Genomic DNA, 25,073 nt, shown 5'->3' with positions numbered 1-25,073 from the left:
TGCTGTTGCTATGTGTCTTAAATCTTTAAAAATCTGATGAAAGGAAATCTTGCAGGAGGTTCTTCAGAGAAGAAGATACACTTTCTCATACGCAAGAAAAAAGGATTACCTCCATGTGAACAACAGAAATTTCCAAAGTAATAAATTATGATTTAACACAGAGAAAATTAAAAATAGATAGTGCTAAACTGCGCAAAAGTTTCACTCCAGTTCTTTTTACCTTACTACTACTAATGAATTATTCAAAATAGGCACTGGGGTTTAAAAAACTCTCTGTAAGCAAAGACTGTAAAGACTTTCCCAGAAAGAAGAGAGAAAATCAAGTAAGGCAGATGTAAAAACGCTAACCTAAGCATATGGGCTGCATTGAAAACAACATCAAATTCTGTATTATCTAGTTCGGCCGCTTTCTTTGCCATCTCAGCTGCTTCTATCAGGCGGGATTCTTCTAGAAGGAACTGACCTGCAATGGAGGAACAGAAAAAAACTGGTAAATAATACTTCAGACAATACAGTTACGAAAAAGAATTTTTAAAAGATGTCCCAGGCTTGGTGTTTGGTCATTTGTTGCTCTGCTCTGTATTTCAATATCTTTAAAAAGGGAGTAGAAATAACAAAAAATGCAGTAGATGTGATTGGTAATAACTGCAATATTTGCAGAATATATATATGAACAGCGAAAATGATACAGTACAACTCAGCCTTCAAGAAACAATAGTACCAGTCTCTGAGAAGACTGCCATTTAAGATTAAACTGTCCTTCTGCCTACACATCCACCCTCACTTCCTCAAGGAAGATGAAATAAAATAAAATAGCCTATACAAAATATATTCCCATTTTATGAGCATATCTCAAAACCAGATTAAACAATATATATGACATGGATTACTCCAGAATCAAATAATCTAAGCGTAACGACAATAAACAAATTCTCAAATTCTTCTAGGTTTTGCACATGAATACAAGTCATGTTCCCACAACTTCAGACATTGACAAAATTCAATAGCAAGAAGCAATTCAAAAGGAAATAACAGAAAATTGGTGACCAGACTGATGAGAATGAGCCAGGAGAGAAAAACAGAGTTAAATTACTATATCAATTTCTTTTCACTCTGTAATTCCATCTGTCTCTACTCTAGATAATATGTAGATTGCAGAGAGATGTGCAGGTCTACCTGTTGTCCTGTGAAGGGAAAGCATTTTACTGGGAGACTACTCACTGTAATTTTTCAAGAAACTACATTTTACAATACCCACAATTCCCACAATAGCGGGAAGAAAGTATGGCTGCTTCTCAGTTTCTCTTCTTTCAAAACAGGAGTGGATTGAAGCGGTGTTGTTTCGTGTTGTGTTTTTTTTTTCTCCCCAGCATAGATTCCTGAGAATTGCCAGAAGGATATGATTTCCATCTTATTCCAAATGCCTCAAATACTTATTTCATTCTTAAAACACGTAAGAAAGTTTTTTTTACTAGATGAACTGGATAAGATTTGATTACCGACCCACTTGTCAAGAGTAACACAAACTCCCAGGTGTGTTCTTGCAGGCAGAAAATCTCTCTGCCATCACTGCTATCGTTTACCTAAACAGGGATGCCAGGCTCTTTTGCTTACAGTCAGACAACTGAGAGTGATCTATACTGAAAGGAATGAAGAGAAAGCAACCAGATGGTCCATGCTCTGAGTTTGTTCTTTAGGTCTATGCTGCAGCTGAACGATAAGTTCAGACCTGAGGACAACACTGCACTAGAGGCTGCTTTAGATGCAGTAAGACTATAACTTTACCATATTGCTTAATGCACTATAGCAATGCACTTAAGCACTGTACAAACGTTGCAGCATGCACTACTTGATAGAACCTTAATATTTACACCTTCTGAATTACTAAGTTAACATGGCAACACTGCTGTCTTATTAAGGTGTAATTGGTAATCTTTACTGACTTAATGTGGTGGTTGATGGGAAACAAATTTCTTCAGCTTTAGATTATAAAGGATACTTTGCTATAAAATGATTATACGTGCATATCTTCACGAACTGCTATTTTATCACTTATTTCAGTAGCACTAAGAGAATCACAATAGGCAACTTTTAAAAATTTCCTACAGCAGTTCTTACAAGATATCACATTTCATGTTAATTCAAAAATAGAAGATGGTTAATATCAAGTGACTGTATTTTTACAAAGTAGTTAACAGCAGATATCACACGGCAAACGTAAAAAACTGAGGCCATGCCCCTAACGGCATCAATCATTAAACCAAGTTAAAATTGAAAAGAATGAATAATTAAGCGTTAACCAAACTTTAACTGAAGTACAGTAGTTTTAAAAGAAAAACACATAGCAACTAGTAAAACTCCATAAAAATGAGTTTTCCTTTGAAAAAGACTTTGGAAAACACTTTGGAAGGTGCTCAAACCACCTTAGCTCTACTCCTTACAACAATTTCTTTGCACCTAATTTCAGAAATGTGTTATTTTTGGATCAAGGACTTTTCAAAGGCTTTCAGCTGTCTAGACTCTGCCCCTACATAATTTTATATTTCGGAAAGCTATCTTAAAGTATGGTGATTATACCTCCCAGCATCTCATCCTTCCTTTTTCATCTTAGTCTATAAAGTAAGATCATTCAAACAGAAATTGAATGATCAAGGCCATCACCGGCCACAAGCCTCTTGAGGAGCAACAGTCCATGAGCAAGTGATCTCCTCTCGTGGGGAGAGATTTTCTTTCTTTCTTGACTCCTAGGCAAGATTATAAAGACTTCCCTGTTACTTAAATGCAATAGGCAAGAAAAAAAGAAAACATATGAAAACAGTGTGGCCCATAAGAAATTAATTTCTCTTCTAAATTAGAACCCATTGCTCGAGACATTAATAGAAATCTCTTAGGAAGAAGAAGAAAGTAGAGAAAAGCTACAATTTTTTTTTCCTTTGTCATATCACATCAGGGTATGCTATATATATAGGTGGGCAAACTCAGATATGACTCTGAGAATTCTTAAGTGTAAAAGAAATCCTCTCTCATACAAGTAATTCTACCACTTTCAATAGGCAATCTGTTCCTCTTGATTTGGGCTGAATTCCTAATTTTTTTTTTTTTTTTAAGAGAAGTCTTTAAAACAAACTCGACCAATCGTTCATTAATTCTCTGCCAGCAAATGAATTAAAACAGTATCCCTAATCTTTATGTCCCTGGCAAAGAAAACGAACCTTAAACTGTTAAACATGAAGGTTTCTCTGTCAATGAAAGCACTCGATTAGCAGAATGTGTCACTAGTAAGGGTATGTGCTCTTTATACATCCAGCAAGGGGGAAGAAAGAGGACATAATCTTGCAGACTTAAGAGATATAGTGAACCTTCAAGATTATTCTAATGAAATCTATGCATTTAGTTTAGGAAAAATATTTTGCAGCTTTAAATTTACAAATAAAATCAACTAGTTTTTAAGCTAATTAATTCCAGGGGTTGGGGGCGGGGGGAGGGAGGGGTTCTCTCAGTGTTGTCTCTGACAAAAATCAAGGGTTTTAGAGATACATCTCTAGAACAATACTTCTGATTTTCCGTTTGAAACACATTTAAGCACTGAACTTCACACACAGCTATTACCTTATGTGGTCTTACAACTACACTAAGATAGAAAGTAATACAATACAACTGATGCATTCTACTTTACATGACATAATCAGCAACTTTCTTGACTCAAGATTCACTTATTAAAATAATAAAATTATTTTACTTCATCTACGTAATTTCTCAAAAATATAACATTCCTATTTCAAACCAATACTAACAGTTTAACAGTACTCTTAAGCAATGCATACTAGACCTCTGCAAAAATGTTAGAATTCACCTATAAGGTCAACATACTACCAAAAATATTATGAAATTCCTACATGCTTTACATTTTAAAAAAAAATCTAATTTAGAACAATATAATGCTATATATATACTTTTACAGTGGAGCAACTGTTCTGCAGTATGCTGTAGCTAAAACCTGATCCTTGCTAATTCGTCTTCTACGACTTTAGCTACACTGTTAGTCTACACGGATACATCTGAAATGTTAGCAACGACTCTAATCTAATGCTTTAAATTGTTAAAAACAGAAATTCAGTCTCCAACTACTATTAGGCCTCTTAAAAATGTCTCTACAGAAAGATTCTTACCTTATTTAGCATATTAAAGGAGCACCCTTCCCATAGGATTACTGAAGTTGACTCAAAATAATTACAATTATTTCCTTTCACCAGCCAAGTACAACTTTCTTCAGTCCTCCAGGAAAGAAAATTCCAGGACTATGTATTACCATAAACAAGTCTCTCCCCTATACAGGCAGTAGTAATAATTGTGGTAATAGCTCATGCTAAGCGGGTAGATAGTAGATGATATTCAACAGCCTTCTAACACCACCTGTAGCATCCTCCCAATACAAATCCTTCCAAAATCCTGAATGCAAACAAGAGAGGAGAATGCCCTATAATTGCCCTACTCACACACCCTGAGTACAAGTGATTAAACTGAGGACTGCTGATTAAACGCTTCCTTAAGTTAATGAGCTATAAATATAATTGATGGCTACCTTTTCAATCTAGTTGCAAAGTCAATACCTGAGGGTACAGGTGTAAATTTCCAGTTGACCATCGAGAATTGCCAGGTTCTTCTGAAACATGGACCAATTTTATTCACATGACTAAATCTGATTTAAGGAGAGATACCCCATTTTGAAAACATTAGCCACCGTTCCTTTTAATATGACATACTAAATTCATGCACGAATGAACTGGATTGGCAGTTTACAGGTAAATGCTACATGTCATTCATCAAAAAGCAAGCTTTTGAACTTTTCCCGTCAAGGCTATAAAGATGTGTTTTGCCCAGAGAAGAGAACCAGCATGGCAGAATATTGGCAGGGTGCTGAAGGAGGATCAGAAGGGTTTGATCCACAAGCCTCTGGATGCAGGAATCGCTTGTGTGGGTCTAAATTTACATTCAGGATTTTCTCCTTTGAGAGGCAAACTGCATGATTTATCAGACCCTGCCCCATATCACACTCAAAGCTTTCTTACTGCAGACGTCATGACTCTGACTCTTGCCAGCTTCGTAAATTATGATTTAGCCTGATTGTTTATTTGAATAAGAACCAACTTTTGGGGAAAAGGGTAAAGGGGAAAAAAAAAAGCTTCTAAAGCTCTGAATCCTCATAGGTTTTCCTCCTTCAATGACTGTGTATGTCTTATTACTGTTCTAGAATGGGAGTGGGAAATACACGGTTCAGGTTCAGATATGACCTTCAACCACACTGTGTGCTGCCTGGCACTACATTATTTTTTAATAGAATTTTCCCTCTCTGTTGCTAGATAGCACAGAGATGAGCATAAATGCGTGGCCAAGAGCTCTTAAAGACCTTTGACAGCACAGAACTGAGTCAATACTTCACTACCCTCTCAGGTATTTTTCCCTAAAATCCAAGATATCTAAGCACCAAAAATAGCATAAAAGCTGAAGAATCCTACGTCTAGAGCCTGTTCAAATCTGCTCTTTCTTGTAAATTATAAATAATGTTTTTGAGTCTGTATTTGACCAAAACAATTTTGAGGTCGCCTACTTGTCTCTCAAGAATAAGCTAAAAGAGAATATATAGTTTATATTTAAAAAAGTAATTATATTTCCTAGGAGCTGAAAAAAACAACTGATTCTAGTCTTTTGTCAAAGTTCTTTAACAGATATTCAGCTACAGAAAAGGAAGGATACACCTCTCTATGCTGTATAATTATTACTCTAAAATGACCAAGAACATTTGTAATGCATTTTTGTTAAGACTTGTGCCAACACAAGTTTAAAAGTCATAAATCTGAATTGGTAGTTCTGATGCTTTATTGCAATATGAAACGTATTAATTGGTTGGGATATGCCTGTATATAATAATTTTCCATGTTCAGAGCGCAAGGGCATTTGTGCCTTCATCTGAAATGGGCAAACTAGTTACTACAGACACTATTTGAGCTTTTATTTCACTTAAAAAAATGTACTTGCACCAATCATCTTTTTGAAATTAAAATGTTCTTTTTCTTTTGCTCAATGTCAAAAATTCAACAGTGCTTTGCACCAGAACAAAGTAGGTTGCTGAAATAGTTCATCTTGCCACAACCGCTCTCAAAAGAACAATTTTGAATGTTCTCAGAATGCCATTGGCTCTGCTCTTATTCAAACCTCAAAAATTTACATTTTTGGATAATATCTTTACTAACCTAAGCAAATCTGAGTGAATTGCGTTCTGAATAAAAAGGAAAAAAACTATAATCCCATCACAATGGGGAATAGTTAGCATTTGCGTCTTTTAATAGACCTACATTTGTAACCTAGTCCTCTGCATTTTCTCCTTTATCCTCTTCAAAAAAAAACGTTCTCCTTCCACGACATCAACTTAAACAACTGCGTTAACATGAGAAGTGGATATATCAAGACCATAGACTCAGCTGTCAAATCTGTTTATAATAAGCTTCGCTAGCACATTCAAAGCATTTTCAAGTTCCAGCAGAAACCAAAATAGAGATCAAGTTTTGTATGGCCTAAATGCATTGCATCTGTCTTTGAAGCACACAAGAAGGCTAAAAGATGTCTTGAGAACTGAACCACATCTGACTGGCAGGAGCAGAACTGCCACTGAAGCCACCATCAATGCCAGCTCCGCTGTGACAGCCAAGAGCAAAAGAGGAGATGTTACCAGAGATGTTCTCTGAACGGAGAGTTTGAACAAGCTTTCTGCAGCGGAAATGAGAGGAAAGGCCCTGTCTGAGTTTATATCCAAAGCTTTTCAGGTGATGAATCAGTGTTGCAAGATGCCAAGTCAACAGAAGTGACCTAATTTAACTGTCTCCTTTTAAGAGCTTCAGAACAGATTCATTGCCTGTGAATGACCAGTTCCCAGAAAAAAAAGAGTGTTTGCTTAAAGATTCTGCTTTCAAGGCCTGTTCAGACAATTTCTTGCTGGATGTGGAGGATCTGTCAGAGCCAAAGGGAACTTATGCCAAGACGACCTAGATGGTAGCAGCGTTCCATTTTGTTTTACTGCTCCTTATATCCCGTTCCCTGTTTGTTTAAGCTGTTCTCTAGCTTTCTTGCTGAAAGGGCTGTTGTGGATTCTATCCTGATGTACTTACTTGCTCAAATGTTTCCCACCAAGAAGATTATTCCATGCAAATCAAAACTTCTAGCAAGACTACCCAAGTGAGGGGTGCTGCAACATCACTATCTGCACTGGCTGGAAAGGCCTTTTCCCCTAGGCCTTTTCTTTGTTTGAAAAGGCTATCTGTTACTGTGCTAAATATACCATTGGATGACATCCAGAGCATGACCAGAGATAACAGAGAAAAAATTAAATTACAAGCCTTTGGGACTTGATGACTGAACTTGTGACCACATCTGGACCACTGGAAGCTCTCAGTAAAACATAAGATTGATGATGAAAACATAATACAGAGGACCTGATGTTTTATAAATACTAAGCAAGATTCTGGACCCTACTCCATTCTCCAGACAGCTAGTGATATATAAGGTTAGGAAAAGAAACATTTGGATGGAAAGAACTATTCAGTCAACCTTTTGAGGCCCTTCTAAGCTATCCCTGCAAAAATCCTCATAATGAGATGGTGCTCATGGGTCAAAATGCATGATCATTAACAAAGCAGTCTCTGGGGGTGTTCATGCCACAGGCTTTTTCCGTTTCTACAGAAACCCCAAATTTTGGCAACATGAAAGTAAAAAAAAAAAAAAAAAAAAAGCCACATTTCTAGCTCTGTCTCCAATCTACAATTTCTATACCACATCTCTCAAGCAGCCTAGTATATTGTGCTGAGGAAGCAGAGTCAACCATATATTCACGACGTCAGAATGATTAGATTTAAGGATAAACTCAAGGGAAGAGCCAGAAACATGGAAATTCCACAGCGTTTAGGGTCAGTGACCTAGCTTGCTTGGAAATACTCCACCACATTCCAGTTAAGTGATTGGTTCTAAAGGGAGTTTGGAATAAATACTTATTACAGTGGTTTGTAGTAATCTCATTTTAATGTTGTATGATAGCAACAGCCTACAGAGCAGCAAAATGGACTTGACAATTTATGCACACATGTCTTTCTATGCTCATTAAACAGTTATTCATAGCTGCCAAGAACCAGCAAACTAGTCTTAAAATTGGTATATTCTTCTGAATAGTTCAGCTTCTGGTATATTCTTCCTGTTCAGTTTCAGTCTCGGACAAGAAATACTATCTTAATAGAAGCTGAAGATTTTGTTAAATCAAAGTTATTAGAGAGTTCTGGGAGCAGACAGGTTGGAAGCCTACTAAGGTCTTTATGCTTAGTCAGTTATGTCTATCGTCCTGCTTTATTTTTTAGGAATCCTGTCTTCTTTGAATTATACTTATTGATATTGTAAGAGCAGGTATAAGCCATAATCCAAAATCAGGATTTTAATTTGATAGCACTGTATGCTCAAGACAGAGAGATCCTGCCTCCAAAGAACGCATATGTTCTACGTATGTGTATGTGATATTTCAGTATCGTAAACATGTTTTATAGTTTTCCTATTAAATCATGATCTATTTAGACTAATTTTAGAATAGCAAAAAGATTTAAAATTGAACATTCCCCCCTGCCCCAGCCGCCTTCATCCCTAAGAAAAAAAAAACACTTCTTTGTTGAAAGGTTCATGAGTGTATATTGGGAATGTTGGCAAAGTGAATTAATGATGGACATACTACATCTGGTTGGCTCTGACCACAGCTCATCAAGGAATTTAATTTCCCAGTGCATAATCACCATGTAGCATCTGGTGTTCCCAGTGGAGCAGATCTATGCACTCTGTTTTATTTATCACTCAATATATATTGCACTTAGCTAACCTGTCAGTCAGAACTGAACAATTCACTGGAACTATGAATTGCGAAGTCAGTTTTACGCATTTCACTGACAAAGATAAAAGCTGACCTTCCTATGGACTTGGTAATATTTCTTTCCTTGGCATAAAACTCTAGAAGAAATCAATAAGACATAGTAGGGCACAGTTGATTTTTCTCTTGCTTACCAATAGCACTTTGAAATTTTATTTTTCACTATTACTCTATTTTCTTTATAAGAAATTTTCCTTGAATGTATGGTAGGAAAAAAAAAGTTTTCCTAAGCTGCTCTTCAGAAAATGGACAGACACAGCTACAGCACTCTGAATAATGTAACTGCACAAAAGAATTATAAATGTCACATATTAGAAGAAAACTGAATGCACATATTTAAATTCTCACACTAACATATGCAAATGTATGACTTAAAGATTAGAATTTTTTTTTATCTACTGCTATCACATATTTCAATGAAATTTATTTTGAAGCTTAAACTATAGCAGCTGTATTCCATTTTCAGGCTGAGACTTAGAAGTAGTGAAGCAGTCATCTTTGGAGAAGGGATGGATACAATGCGCTTACAGATAAAGGTGTAAATTTAGGTGTCAAATATAATAAGCTCAAAGCTCTATATTGAAATAATGACCAGAAAGACTTAGGATGAACGCGAAAAAAGAAAAAACCAACTAACATATAGACTGATATAAAAAGAAATCATGTAATAGGAGAAAAATCTATAAAAACAACTCCTAAATTATCACAAATTCAAAAGTCAAGGTAAAAGAAGAGTGAGAATGCCAGGGAACATTTTAATTTGTTCTGTGTTCAACAAAAGTATAGCTAATACTCTTCAATCTTACCTAATCTGACAGGGTGTTTTTCATTTTGTTTTAAATCTGTAACTGGAAATACACTGAACAAGGCAGATGATCAATGTTAATTGCCTAATTAAGTGAATGCATAATTAATCTAATGAGAATAATCAATTTTTATAATGAAAAAGAGAATTGTTAAGCAATTCAGAGTTATTAGAAACAATGCATTATGCAAAGGGAACTATTTTAAAAGGAGGTCTCAACAGTGATTAATAAAACAGAGTTAATTTAAACATCCTGTGGAGTTCTAGACTTTCCCAATCCAATTAAGCCATTCCAGACGTGAGGATCTCTGTACATATACTTATCTTGAAAGCTCACCTCCTCTTTCTCTCTTTTTTTTTTCCCCTTCAGTTTTCATTTTGTTGGAAAGTGGCTAATAAATGTACTTTAAAAGGCATGGTAGCAGCACCTATTTTTAGCAACCAAGTAAAATGAACCTGCTTCAGCATCTTCTTTTTTAATGGCAATTATAAAGGAAATAGAAGAGCCTTGATAGTAAGGCATTTCCACTACTGAAATTCCAGTCTAATTTGGCAGGGGTGGGGAAGGGGAGATTTGGGTTTTTTTGTTTTGTTTTTAAGTGAGCGCTAGCACATAAAACGTCCAACAACTTCAAAATCAACTTCATTGCATCTTACTTATGTCAGCCATCTCAATAAGAAGATACCAAAGAATGTCTTTCTTTTCAAGCACACACGCACGGTTTGAAATTCATCTCATCTCTGCGCATTGACAACGTTATATAGATTCTTTAACTTCTCCTCAATTAGGCTCAGCACAGATGAAAATGGGAGATCTCTCTTTCCTTTGTGGGTGGTCAACAGCATCTCCAAAACTAAATAATCTCTGGGACATACCCGCATTGTTCTGACCTAAGTGGACATTCTTATGTTCTCTTTGGCATATTTGTTAACAAAATTTGACTTACTGACTCTTTGGGAACCCTTTCTTTCAATCTAAACCATGTGTTAAAAGCCTACTTTAAAAAGCCATTCTTTTGCATGCCTGAGAAAATGATGTAAGATTATAAAACTAGTTCCCCTTTTTATTTCTGTATCAAATGCCAAGATTGTCTCACAATATTTTTACAGAAATTCCTTTGGAGCTGATCAGTTGATAGCTACCTCTCTATGGTTTCTCAGATTGTCACCTGGATTCATCCCACCTTGACATAAGCATCTAATCGAGGTACCCAAGTTAGGAGTCCCCTCTATGGTCAAAGGAGACAGGCAACTAAGACCATTTCACATTATGTGGTCTGTATCACATTGCAGATACTGATTACTTTCTGTTGATGACAGAAGCCGCCTAAGCCCTGTAGGATCCAAAATGACATACTTCAGTTAAATGCTTAAAGTAAGATGGGATGAATGAGGCCCCATATCCAGAGTAGAAGTGGGTAAGATAGTTTGAAGAAAACATTCCCAGTGAAAACCATGATGGAGATTCAAAAATAAATAAGCTTTTACTAAGCTCAACTTCATTCAGTCAAAACTGTTCACCTTAAAGCTTCTTCTTAAAAAGAAAATGTGTATTAAAAATGTCCAATTAAAAAGTCAAACTTTATAGGAACGTTCAGATCTACTATGTGAAATAATCTCCTCCCCATTTTGATTTTAAAAATAACATATATTTTGCCAAAATTAAATGTTTCATTGCCAGAAAATTAAAAAAAAACACATACATTCATGTAGGAACCCTACTACCACACTCTTTCCTCTGCCATTTTTTCTCCTTCTTGAGTCATCTCTATTATTCATAATGTAATGGCTCCTCACGAAGTTCAGATATTCACGTAACTGGCATATGGGAGGAAGGAAAGAGGGAGAGAAAGAGGGAGAGAAAGAGGGAGAGAAAGAGGGAGAGAAAGAGGGAGAGAAAGAGGGAGAGAAAGAGGGAGAAAAAGAGGGAGAGAAAGAGGGAGAGAAAGAGGGAGGGGGAGAGGAGAGAGAGAGAGAAAGAGAGAGGTAGACAAAGAAAGGGCACAGGTGAGTAGCTGCTCGCATTTCCAGCCCGAAAGACGACTGCCTCCCTCTCTGGAAACTCTCTCACGGGGTCACTATAGCAACAGCCACTTTGCACTATGTCTAACGAAGCGGTAACATGTCTGCAGCCTGCAGGGATTTGTAGCCCTTCAGCTTTCCACTAGTTCTGCTCCCTTCAGACATCTCCGAGCATAATGAGTTTGAGAAATACTGTTTTAAACCCAAATCCACAGCCAGGTAATTATCTGCACGAAACTAACCGAGACACTAGTTAGATCAGAGAAACGTGGTGCAGGGGTGTTATCCCAAGAAGCAATCATCAAGCTGCTCACAACTTTCTGAATTTCCATGTGACCAAATAAGCTGACTCCTTCACCAACTTGCATCATCTAAGAATAGCTTTGGCTGAATTAAAGCACATTAAAATACAAGTGTAAGCCTCTTAAAAGATACAATACATGGACAGTTATTTCTGATAGCTCCAAAAAAGCTCAAAGGGTTAGATGTCAAAAAGAACATCCTGAGGGCAGAAATTACAAGTGTGAGCGTGCAAGTGCACTTGGAATAATATCTCCAGTCCATATATTCATGCTACTCCGTCAACACACTGTTGTGTCCCAGCTGACCGCTCTTTCCATTTGGCTCTGCTGTGAGGTATGTTTTTTTGTGAGGTTTTCTTTTTTTCTTTTTTTCTTTTTTTTTTTTTTTTTTAGGGCTGACGCCAACTATTTTATTCCCTGTTCCAATATCTTCATACTGAGAAAAAAATGAATCTTTGAGATTTACATGAGAAATATAGACATATTTCCCTGTGGTTTAATGTCTGGCATACAGGATACGGACCGTACCTGTGATAAGCTGCTGAAACAAGTTCATGAGATGTAGAGATAAAACTTACCAAAAGTGTTCACTAGGGATTCCTGTTTAATAATCTGAATGTCCCTGCACACATACTGTACAGATTCCAGATAAATACAAGAAATAGGAAGGAAAGAAGGGAAAAAAAAGTCAAAATAATTAATTTCAAATTTTACGAAGTTCTGTGCCTGAAGTGACAAGGTTTTGAGATCACTTATACTACATATATACTACATATAAGCCAAGCATAAGCAAATCATATCCTCCTCATAGCTACTCTGACATAAAGACGGAGTAATACTGCTGAATTCAGTGAGTTCATCAGAATTTGTATAATCAAAAGTTTCACCTGCATTCAGTAAAGCTCTCTGTGTATGAAGCGTTTCATAACAGAGACCCAGTGCTTGGGATAGTGAATCTTCTGTGTCCATAACCCTGCAGCATCAGATTTTATTACTATATTCTAAACACTGACCAAATTTTGACCTTCATTCCTCTGCAGAGCGCAGTCTCATATATGGTGCAATAATGACCTCTGCGCAAGGACATGGAAATCACTTTCTGTACCTATGACACAATAAAGAAAAAACTTGCTAACATTTTTAGGGAATAATCTTAATTAGGAAACAATACACCATCTTCATATTGTAGTCTGGTTATGAAGAAGCCAATACATCATGGATGAACGATGATCCCAATAACCTTTCTTTTAGTTTATTCCACCTGAAAATGACACAGAAGGAATAATCCAGGAAAAAAAAACAAACACAATGAAACAAAAAAGTTTTTGAAGTAATGCGAAGAAGGAAGAAAAAAAGCCTAGATGTGTAATGAAACCTACACAATCATAAATTCAATTGCCAAGACGGAATTTTCAGACCTGCTTTTGAATTGGCATTCAGACAGATTTCCTAATAACTAGGGCTGGAAGGGGCCTTGAGCAGGATTTCAAGAAACAAGCTACTGCAACATTTACTGCTTATCTTGAGATACCATCAACTGTACTTAAATCCAATTAAAATAACGGCACTTATGTGCACAAATACATCTATCAAATTTACCTGTACAGCTGTAAATAGAAGACAAGGTCACTAATTGCAACAATCCATAATACAAAGTAGGAGAAATGCAACACTGAACTACATTTGTTTAAATACCATGGCATGTTCTGAGTAACAATGCATGCATTAATTCTGGAAGTCTAACATACAGGATTTTGTACTGCATAGAACCAAACAGAAAGACAACAGGCCAGTAACTCAGAGGAAGAAATCACACAAAGTAAAAAAAAGTTATTATGTGAGATTCATTTTCCCTTTTGGCCGCTCATTTTCATTTATTTTACATTTACTAGCTGGAACCAGAAGAGGAAATTAAAACAATATATGAAGATATATATAGCGTGCCTGCGGTTCCCTACCTTCCTCTTTAACTAAGATGAAATTTATTCCTTCTTTCTATGTTTTTCAATTGGGACTACGTAGCTTGCATTTTTAGATTTGTCTATTATCAGCTTTAAAATACAGTAAGAATTAGTCCATAAAGTTAAATATTTTTGGTTCCTTGAGACTAATTACATCTGGAGACATTTTCTGCACATCTAGCAAAAGCAATCCAAAGTTATAAAGATACCTTCAAATTAACTGTGCGCTTTAAGCACATTAGTGGCTTAGTATGACAGAGGTATAGCCAACTTATTAAAATACTTATCTATTTCAAACTATGAAGATGCTGGAAAAGGAGGTAGATGTAAGGCCCGTAAGTATTCAACAAAAAGCAGACCCATGCATGTACAGAGCTAACGCACTCTGAAGTATAACCTTTAGCTGCCCACCCACCGGCAGCAAGCAAAGCTAGGCCAACACTGCTAATAATAATTCTAGGCTATGAAGTTTTGACACATGGCAATAGTCACCTTCCTCCTTTCCCAGAGAGGCAGCAATTCTGACATTCCCCTCACAGGAGGAAAGCTATGCAAAATATGAAAATCTTCCTCTCCCTTTGCAGTGATTAACAAATTGAAGTGGAGATGAAGTTATACATGGTAGATTAGTTTCTTTCCCTTTAGAGAAGGGAAGTAGCGCTTTTCAAATCCTTAATCACTCAGGGCGATTAACAGCGAGCCTGGACTATGTGTGGAAACCCTATCTATCTCTCTGAACCTTACCATAATGCATGTAGCAGTTTCCTTTGGTAGGGTCCAGCTGAATAGCCTTCATGAAGTACTTCTCTGCCTCGTTCTTCCGTCCCTTAAAAAAAAAAGTTAAAAAAACATTTTAACAGTGTGTCACCATGGAGCCATCACGTGCAGTTACGATTTCAAAATTCCAGGCACTAGAGAAAAACAATTGCTATTATCACTAGACTTAGCCTAAGTAAATATGAATGTTTAAAGTGCTACAGTAAGTTTTGCGGTCAGCTACTTCAGCTGCAGATCTCCAGACTGAGGAAAAAAATGTATCCAACACTGTCAATGTTCACAAACTAAGGAAGTGGTAGAAATCCACTGCAACAAATACTGTAAAGGAATTTGGGTGAACATGGAGCTACATACTACTTTTCTGGACAGGCATCAGGACAAGCACTATACAGACTCAGGCTAAAACAGGAAGGGAGGGGAGCCAGGCTCAGTTATCCTCATTAACAAAAAGAGTGGGGAATGAGAAAAGCATGCGTTATTTTGACCAAATAGCACTATATACGTAGCTGACAGTAAAGTCACTAAAAACAAAGGAACACAAACAGAAAATATTTCTGATTTTAATGCAGGAAGCAAGATTTCATCCAAAGTCAGAGCTCTGTCAAGCATAAAGCACAACAGAAATAGAAAAGGTAATTTTTAAGACAATGATCAATGCTATGACAAAATGGTCAGTAAAAATCAGACAAAAGAGCAGACGGCAAAAAGAGCAGGCATATCCTAAACCACAGATTCTCCTGTCACTGAAACCATCAAGCCACTAAAGTTGCACTATCAGGCACAAAGTGCCAGAGCAGATCCATTACTGACGATTATTCTTTTAATGAGGAAAACAGCAATATTGGATTAGCCTAGTCTGATACTCAAACATCAGTCAGCATCAGCTATTCAATAACGTACCTGTGATCAGTTTATCCCTAACCCCAGGAAATTAGTTGCTGCGGTTTGTATTATAAGGTAGAGGGCCCCCAGAATAAAGAACAGTTAAGCTTAACCGCTGCGGAAGAAAGGCACTGTGGTCTGTGCCTCTCAGGCTTGCCTTGATTGCTATTTCACAGATATATGCACACAGGGTTTCTCGAGTTATGTGGTCTAGAAATAGATAGCTGAACATTGCATACGTCCTGCACCATCCCACAAGTTAACACAAGAATAATAAAAAGGTCTGTTCCTGATTACAGCTGCTCTGGATTCTCAGTATTCCCCTCAAGGGAACTGCCTTAAAGACAATAAAACAGAGAGAGAGAAAAGTTCTGCAGTGCGCTAAGAAGTTTTATCAAGATCAGGTTTTATCAAAACCAAGAGAGCGGGCAAATTTCCGAGAGAGCATCCTGGTAAAGATATCAGCAGCCTTATCATTTACACTGACCTAGTTTCACAAAATGAACATTCATGGGAGGTCAGAGTTTATCATTTAATAAAATTTCTTTGGTAAACCCATAAACTCACCATATTCACAAAGCACGAGGCTTCTGTAAACCAAATGGTGCAATAGTGATAGTGAGGCAGTGCAATGTTGCAATATAAGATAGCATACTCTTTTTTATATATATATATATATATATATGTACACACACACATACATATATAAGCACACACACACACACACACACACAAACACACATATACACATATGCACAGTTATACAACTACAGTTCAGAACAAGAAGTGAAGAAGAAAATAATCTCCAATTGCAAACATAGGCTAAATTCCCGTCAGTGTAACATAATTATTCATATTAAAATTGTTCAGAATTTTACACAGAAAATCTTTCTGGGGGGAGGGGGAGGTGTTGGCATTTAACAAAAAACTTATTTTTTTAATTTTAACTAAACTTTGCACATTTACCTCAAGGTTAGCATTCTTAGTCTGGCAAAAGGTATCACGACATATGCAAGTCCAGCCTAGAGGCTCCAAAATGACAGGCACCAACCATATGTATCACTAATACTGATAGAAGTAACTTTTACAGATTTTGCATCATTGTTTTTTTAACGGACTAACGTCATTAGTCTTAGCTGGTCGCACTCTGTCTCTGCATCTATTTCTAGAATGTAAAAGGACAGTTCTCTGGATATGGTCACCAAATATGCAGCTTCTGCCTACAGAAATATGACCATAAGGCCACAGACATTTGTCAAATGAAATTTGTCAAATTCATTTTCATTTTTTGGGATTACCAAAAATACATGACTGCTCTATTCTTTTTGGCACTTTCCAAATGGCATCCTGCACCCAAGCTGAGGCCAGTCAGGAGACTTGGAGCACATAATGATGACAGGTGCCAGTATATATAGCATCAAAAGAATGACTGGGCTGTTAACAGACCCAAATACTCCTTAACAGAAAAAGAGGGAGAAAAAAAAAAATCTTACACTGTACCACCCAAGGCATAAAATGATCTGACTACAAATGATCAGCACAGACCTATTTGTTAATGCTGGCCGTCGTTTTAATATACCCACATTTGTCAAAAAATGAATGAAAGCACTGTCCCGCGGAATGGCGCCCTGAGGAAGCTTGCATGATGCTATCTACAATGTCCGCTTTGGTGCCATCTGCCTGCTGTTAAAATGTCAATACCTCAGCACAGATTTAATAAGCTTTATTTGTGTGTCAGGTGATATAAAATCCAATCATTTGACAGAATCAGGCTATTCCACCATTAAATTTTAGCATCACTAAACTTCAGCATTTATCAGATTTATGTCTGTATTAAGGCAGTAACTTTTTCCAGCTATCCAACGTACACCTTAACAGAATATATACAGTGTATAGTTAGATTAAGATGGCAACCCCAGTCTCTATCCTTTCCCATCGTATGGGTTCAGTGTTAAATTCTAGATTTTCAAGAAAATCCACAGTAATTATTTAAACAGCTGAAAAATAGTGACTTGGGAAAGGATGGCATTTTATGTGCACATTTACTGTTATGTGCATTGACCCATACAAATGCAGGCATTGAGAGCCGCTGGAAAGCTCCCAACTTCTAGCAGGAGGGTTTGCAGTTGCACATACACAACCGCATACTTTGGCAACTTTACAAAGAAAAAAATATAGGTTTACAAGTGCATGCTAGTGCATGAATTATTTCAAGGATAAAAAGCTATTCATAAAATTTTAAAGGAAGGACTTGATGGCTTTGAGGATTAATAATGGGATAAAGAAAAAAAAATACTTTTCACCTATTGGTCACTAGTTCACATCCAGGCCCGGTCAGCACCTAATGAAAAGGTGCTACTTGACAGCTGCTAGTTTGCTCTGGGGAAATTAGTAGGTGGTCCTAGCTCAAGCCCTAATGGAGATACTCAATCCAACTCCACATGAAGCACCAGCCATGTATGGCATTTCTGTGCAGACATCGAAGATACACCAGCATAAAACAACGAATGGCAATCTCATTGATGGGGAGAAGATGCTTCATGAAGACACTTTATAATTTGGGAGATTGTGCTAATATTTTCCTTACTGGACCTGGATCTTACTCAAAAGCCTAAAAAGCAAACAAATTTTCAGCAACTTTCACAGAATAAGGAATACTACTTTTTTTTTTTTTTCTGTGCCTAAATAAAAGATGAATTGCTCACTACCCTCCAGCAACACCAGCAAATTTAAATGTCAATAAAGTATACGTAAGTAAAATACGGCTCTTATAAGCTAGCACATCAGCTGTGCTGGCTTTCAGAAAGATCCTGCTCTCCATAGATCATGCAGACTTCAAATTGTAGTGGCTAGTTGCTTGCAGTTTTGGAAGCTGAATAGTTCTTAAACATTAAAAAATGAATTAAGGGGCTGAATTTTTAAGACATCAGTGCTTTGCTGATGTTGACTGAAAGGTTTGGGGGGTTTTTTTCCCTTTTTTTTTTTTTTCTTCTTGAGAGACCAGACAGCGGGTCTGACTTTGCTGCTATGGTCAAATATATTGATTCACTAGGTTTTCCTACAAAAGACTTATGATTACCACGACGAAAGAGAGCTAGCTAGGGGCAGTTGCCGTATTAGTAAAATATCTTGCATTTGTCCTTAAAATATTAAAAAAACTAAGGACAAAACTACTGTTTTTTTCTACCCATCCTAATTTTCTTCCTCATTCTGCTAGCAGACTGTGCCAAATTTATGTTGAGGCAGCTGGTATAGTTCAGGCTGCCGGAGGCCCAAGACCCTAAGATGCTAATAAAATTGGAAAAGATTAATACAGCTGAGCAGCTCTGAATAACTCTCTTGTGCAGACTAAGATGACACAGTGGCTACCAGTAAGATAGTTCAACAAAATAGGTTTCTCCCAGTTTTGTATTTCATAAATATGCATCGTGCTTGAATCTGTGCAAGGGTTTAATCATTAAAGCAGAGACTCCACTCTCCAGGAGAGTGATACAGTCTTCAAAACTTTTTAGTTAGCTGGGCTAAAACTAAGGCAACTGAACAACTGTATTTTATAACAAGCTCACTGACATATACCAGCTCTATGTCTCTCCTCTAAAATTAATACTTAAGTGAAGAAAGGACTTTAAAACACTCAGGGTGAATCTGTGCATACTGATCTTGTAATCTAATAAATTAATTTTAGAAATAATCCCTGCCAGGATCAATAAAATACTATTTATTCTTTTAGTTCTCTCACCTATTTGCACCTTAAGTAGTTCCCTTCCGCCTAAATACATCACCATAGTTGTCTTTCAGCCACAGGTGGATTTTTTTTTGACTCAAAAGCCATCTACTAGCCTTATCAAGTTTCTACTGATGTCAGTAGAATTTTTCTATGAGCTAGAGTTTATTTTAGTAAGTAATAACCTAAGCTGGGTTCCAGAGTTCGTGTCTATGGGGATAATTAATGGCTTGATAACCAGAGAGCTGAGATTTAAGCACTTCCCATTGACTTCAGCGGGAATCTGCTGGAGCTCATGCGTTTTTGAACGTGACTCCACTGCTTTTATATAGATTTAGGAATCTGAAACACAGCTCATAACTTTACTGGCTTAGGGCATGATTCAGAGCCTATCAAGGTGACGTTTTCTTCAAGTAAAGCAGTATGTATCTGATTCAATAATAATATATTAGGCCTATTTGACATCCATTTTCTTGTTTTATGGGTATCATATCAAAAAAAGCATTCTTGTTTTATTAAAGCATTCAAATTGAGATAGAAAAGAAATACTTTTTTTTCTTGAAGATAGTTTTGTTTTATATACATGCATATATATATCTCGTCTTTCTTTTTTGGAAACCATGATGTATAAGAGGAATTTACATCAGATTACATTACTGTTAACACTCTCCAAAACTGTGTACAGTCTTAGCTAAACTTTTAAAGAACAGATTTTATTGCACACCTTGTGATTTATTTACTGCCTAGAAACATATTGAAATAGTCACCTTGGTCATTATGCTTTAGATTATTTTATATCAAGAACACATAGTGAAATGTTAAGTAAATTTCCATGTTAGGCACTTTCTTTTCCATTCAGTCTTAAGTCACATTTTATATTTTCTGATAACATAGTGTATTAGTATCTACTCATATTTCACCAGTCAGTCAGCAGAATATAAATTCACTATCTCCATACGCTGTTTTCACTAAGTCCTATCAATTTCTTCTGAACTAAATTTGGCTTATATCATGCATTTTTCTACGATTACAGCCAAAGTCACTACATGCAGAGTAGTAACAGGTGACTGGGGGCTATAGTCAGCCATGTAACAAAACAAAGGGATAACCCTCTTTCATGAAAACAGTTAATCCTTTGTGTGTCACTGGTGTTTTCTATACCAAGCTTTAAATTTATACTGATTAAAGCAAGAAATTTAGGGCCCCCCCTTATTTTGTCTACAGGAAGTTAGAAACAAGATACAGAAGATAAGATTTCTAAAGGAGGTTGCTTAGGGATTACATGCATAAATACCTTTAAAGAGCTGCTCCAGTGTCATTTACCAACTAGTTAAATATCTATGTTATATTTAAATGAAAATATTCCACATTACAATTAATTGTTACATTTGGCATGCAGCCAAAAATATAGCCGAAGGGAACTGAAAAGCATATCTATGGATGCAATACTTATGGCATGTGGCCAACCTCAAAAGAAATACAACCGCAATACATGTCAGTTATTGAAATTTCTGTAGTTTAGAAATCTTGATATTCAGCCTGGAGGTGTTAATGCACCAGATAACCAAATCTAAAACACAAAAGGGCTTATGGTTCTTAAATCAATAAACACGAATTTCCAGATTGAAGGGGCACCCCACTCTCCAAAAAATTGCTTGTAAACTGGAAACAAAAAACAAACAAAAAAAAGCTTTGACACTTTGCAAATTTCAGAGCTAGATCCAAACTCTGTGCTTGGATCAGTTTTATCCTTCAAGGGATTTAAAATGACAAGAAAAACTATAATATCTGTGTCAAACAAGGAAGATGATAAACTGAATAGACAGCAGAAAATATCTGAAAAGTAACAGTGCTCATTGCTTGGCTTACCTGAATTTCTTATGGAGAATCTACACAAGGATTCAATATAATTTATACTTTGTTATGATGGGAGCTTAACTCAAATATCCTATTTTCATTTAAAAATTCTTCCTAGAAAGACACAGTATTAACAGCCTAGGAATTTAGCCTCACAAAATGAAATATCTAACAGCTTTGCTCCTCTCGTTAAACTGACCCATCCCAAAAATGTATTTCCATAGATTAAAGATTTCTATATATGTAAGCTTTTATTTATCATTCCCAAAAGAAGTATTACTAAAAATACATATCTTGCTGTTGAAAAAGAATTGATTACTAAAAAGAAGGGATAAACTACTGTAGAAAATCCTACCTAACTGTAACATATAGCATTTCAATTGCTAAGTCTTAAGATCGGTCATGCCTGTTCTGTATTATAACTGTTCTTCCTTGCCCCTGTTTTCCAAAAACATTGTGTAAATTTAGTGAGATAGAAAAGAGTAGCAGTCAAGCTACAACAGTGAAACCAAATTATGACAGAGCTGTCCAACAGAAGTGCAGATTTCCTTTCTGTGCTAGAACATATTAAGCAAATAGTTACAGAAACAGTAAATGTTAAATTACTCTATTCATTATTGCACTATGTTCCTCTTTTCCTCTGCTGTCCCCTTTCTTTCTGTTCTCACTGGCTTCTATTTATTTCCATCTTTTTATTTATTCATTATTTATTTTGGGATGACTTTTCAAGGACTGCACCAATAACTAAATATCGTAGGGAATTTCACAGTGGCACTCTGAGTAACGTAACAACTAAGCGACATTGGCAGCATACCTTCCTGGCCTTGAGCTTGTCAGAAACATAAGCAACAAACAACTGCAGGCAAAAATCTGGCCACCCACAGAGAAGCAAATATACTGAAGCTGAGAAAATGTATTTAGCTTCAGTGTTGATACTCAAACATCACAATCTTGTTCCTTTTATTTTAATCTAACAGCCTGTATCATGTCTGTGTCCTCCTCCCTCCCTTTGGAGGAAAATGTTTTAGGGTAAAATATTTTAGATTTTAGGGAATCTTCTACTGTGATTATGACTGAATTTAATATGTTTGGAGCTGTAGTATAGAAATTTTATAAGGCAAAGTAAATTTTTCTTACAGCACTTTGGGTGATTTTCCAAGCCTGTAAAAATAGCAGATTAATAGCACCGTGTGGAGCCATGTAAAATACAAGAAATTATTGAGTAATTTTTTCCAAAGAAATATATCAAAGCTTGTAATTCCTAGATGCAACCTGCTAATTTTTAAAACAGTAAGGTGTCCCTAACTACATTAGGGATCTTAGGCGTTACTATCGACTATGTGAGGGGCAGGATGTGGAATGAAGTCCACTCGTAACAGAGAGAGCAAATCTTCAGTTCAGATTTATCTATAATGCAAATAAAGCTTCTTGAACCAGAGGGCTATTACAACAATCATCCACTGTCGGACGGCAGGGGCCATTAGAAGGGAGGGTTTACCAGTGATCTCTCTGACAACAGACTAAAGGAAAAAGAAAAAGCTTTACTTATGCATGATATTTTCTTAGCATTATAGCTAACCCTTTTTGTCCTAGAAGGTCTATTTTTATAATGGAAAATGAATTATAGCACATGCTCACGGTCTCACCTGGCACTGTCATTTTTGACAGACTCATTCGTATCTTAAAACTGGGAGCCTTGCAATTCTAAAGCCTTTTACAAAAAATACGCTTTTCTTGGTGATATAGAAATAAATTACCTAAGTAAGGATAAGGCTCAGGTACTATGACTGAAAACCCACGTGCTACCAGTAGACTGGCTGCGTCAACTAACACATCACAATCACAAATAAATTTCTCAAGTAATTTATGCAGCTTAACAAGTGAGAGATATAAGAACTTGGAAATACATAATGCTAAAGCACTGCAGTGCTAAACAGCTACACTTTGTTTCTGAAAATAAATAAATAAAAGAACGGCAGAAACTTAAACCCCCAGACAATTGGCTGCTTTCCAATTATTCTACTCACTGTGCTGCTAATCATACCTTTTAACCAGTAAATTTTGCTGTTTTAATATATTTTCTGGAAAATTGAAGCCCACGGAGCTGTAATTTTTAGTTGTGAACATATAATATTATCCAATATATGGGTTATGTGACTATTAATATCAGATAAGACGACTGTAAATTCATTAGCCCCATTCGTTTGGAGCTCTTCAGCTTATCTGCATATACAGGAACATGCTCAAGTCCATCTGGCATTTCCTTTATCCCAGAAGTGCTAACAAGACTTGAAACAAGTTATTTGCATTAAAAAACATTCTTTAACTACAAATAAGAATTTTTGACTCCAAAATTTTTATTGCAAACAAATTACAACTATATCACTTAATTTATTTCAAGAATCAATGACAATTTAACAGCTGGTTTTGGTTTGTTTGTTTTCTTTTTGTTTGTTTTGTATCTACACAGTTTATAGTGAAATGTAAATTACAGTTATTACAAGCTGGACAGCATATTCTGAGTTTTATGAATGTACTTCTATAGCTATTCAGAAAGTAAACTTTACTGAGAATAACTTTGAAAGAAATGAAATGCTTAATATTTTAAAATTATTGTTGCAAGACAGGAGTTTGTCATCAAAACAAGGCTTTTGGAGATGGGAAGCTTGTTTTATTTGGATTTCTATTACACTTTTTACTTTTTGCTTTCATCGGGTTTCTTTGATTTTGTATCATTCCAGAGTTCTGGATACACGCACGCAAAATTTGGTTACATTTCGGAGAAAATATTTTTCTTCAGGTTTGTCTAATGGCCAGTCAGAGATTTGTCTCATATTGCTCTATATTGTCAACTTTCCCATACTCCTAAACTCAAAAAAGAAAAGAAAATCCTTGCTTCAAGAATTCTCCTGTTCTTGAATAGATATTTTGAACCATTCATTAAAGCTTTTGTAAAAGTAAGCAAACTGCTTATTAATATCCTCAAAGACATTGAGAATGTTCATTTGGAGGAAAGAGAATGTGGCACAGAAAGAAGAAAATGCTGTGTCGTCTTTTAAAGACTTGCTGGAATATATGTAAGTTCATGAATGAAATTATTTACAAATTGTATGTGCTTATACTGAGCATGCACAAAACCAAAAGAATTAGCACAAGGAAAATTTAATAGCATAGATTAGACTTCTGCTTTCTGTGGCTGATTTCATCTCAAAAAAAGGCAAGATGAAAATGTAAATTGCCCTTCGGAACAGTAGTGACATTAGCTACATGCAAATCAGAAGCTGGCAAAAATCAGCCTCAGATGATGACATGAATTAATATCTACCACTTACAGCATGATTACAATCATTTTAAGTTTACCACCCTGGATGAATTGTGAATTACCTTTTTCACTGCTGTAAAAATGATGCAGCTCATGATCTCATAAAAGGTAACACATTCAAGCAGCAGCTAATTCAGCTTAAAAATCTCTTTTCAGCTAGAGAGAATAACAGGTTTTAATATGAAATACATGTGAGTCCCAGGACTTTGATTCATAACAGCGCGTTTTAATACATTGGAACTGACTTCAGCATAGAAAGAAAGGCAGATATATAAAATCATAGAACAACTCATGTTGGAAGAGATCTCAAGATATCACCCTGTCCAATCTCCCGCGCAAGGCAGGGCCAACACTGGCGTTAGACCAGATTGCTCATGCAAGTTATTGTTCAAGTTGGCAATAAAAAAATATCTCTTCTTCATTGCTAAGATAATAAATTCATCTAGTGTACAAGGCCTTTATCTTAAA

The 25,073-nt window shown here is 36.2% G+C and overlaps 1 protein-coding gene across 1 annotated transcript in view; it reads right to left on the bottom strand.

The window, feature by feature from the left end:
• TMTC2 (transmembrane O-mannosyltransferase targeting cadherins 2) overlaps positions 1 to 25,073 on the bottom strand; it is a 256,213-nt gene that overhangs the window by 31,792 nt on the left and 199,348 nt on the right. Inside the window, exons 9-10 of the mRNA XM_068936498.1 lie at positions 14,788 to 14,869; positions 349 to 463 (exon numbers count right to left, since the gene is read on the bottom strand). Coding sequence (XP_068792599.1) covers positions 349 to 463; positions 14,788 to 14,869 — 197 coding nt within the window. The remainder of the gene's footprint in view (positions 1 to 348; positions 464 to 14,787; positions 14,870 to 25,073) is intronic.

This window comes from Struthio camelus, chromosome 1 (assembly GCF_040807025.1).
Source record: "Struthio camelus isolate bStrCam1 chromosome 1, bStrCam1.hap1, whole genome shotgun sequence".
NCBI classification, from domain to species: domain Eukaryota; kingdom Metazoa; phylum Chordata; class Aves; order Struthioniformes; family Struthionidae; genus Struthio; species Struthio camelus.
Note: the sequence above shows the minus strand (reverse complement) of the source record. Positions and strands in the feature narration are given on the sequence as shown.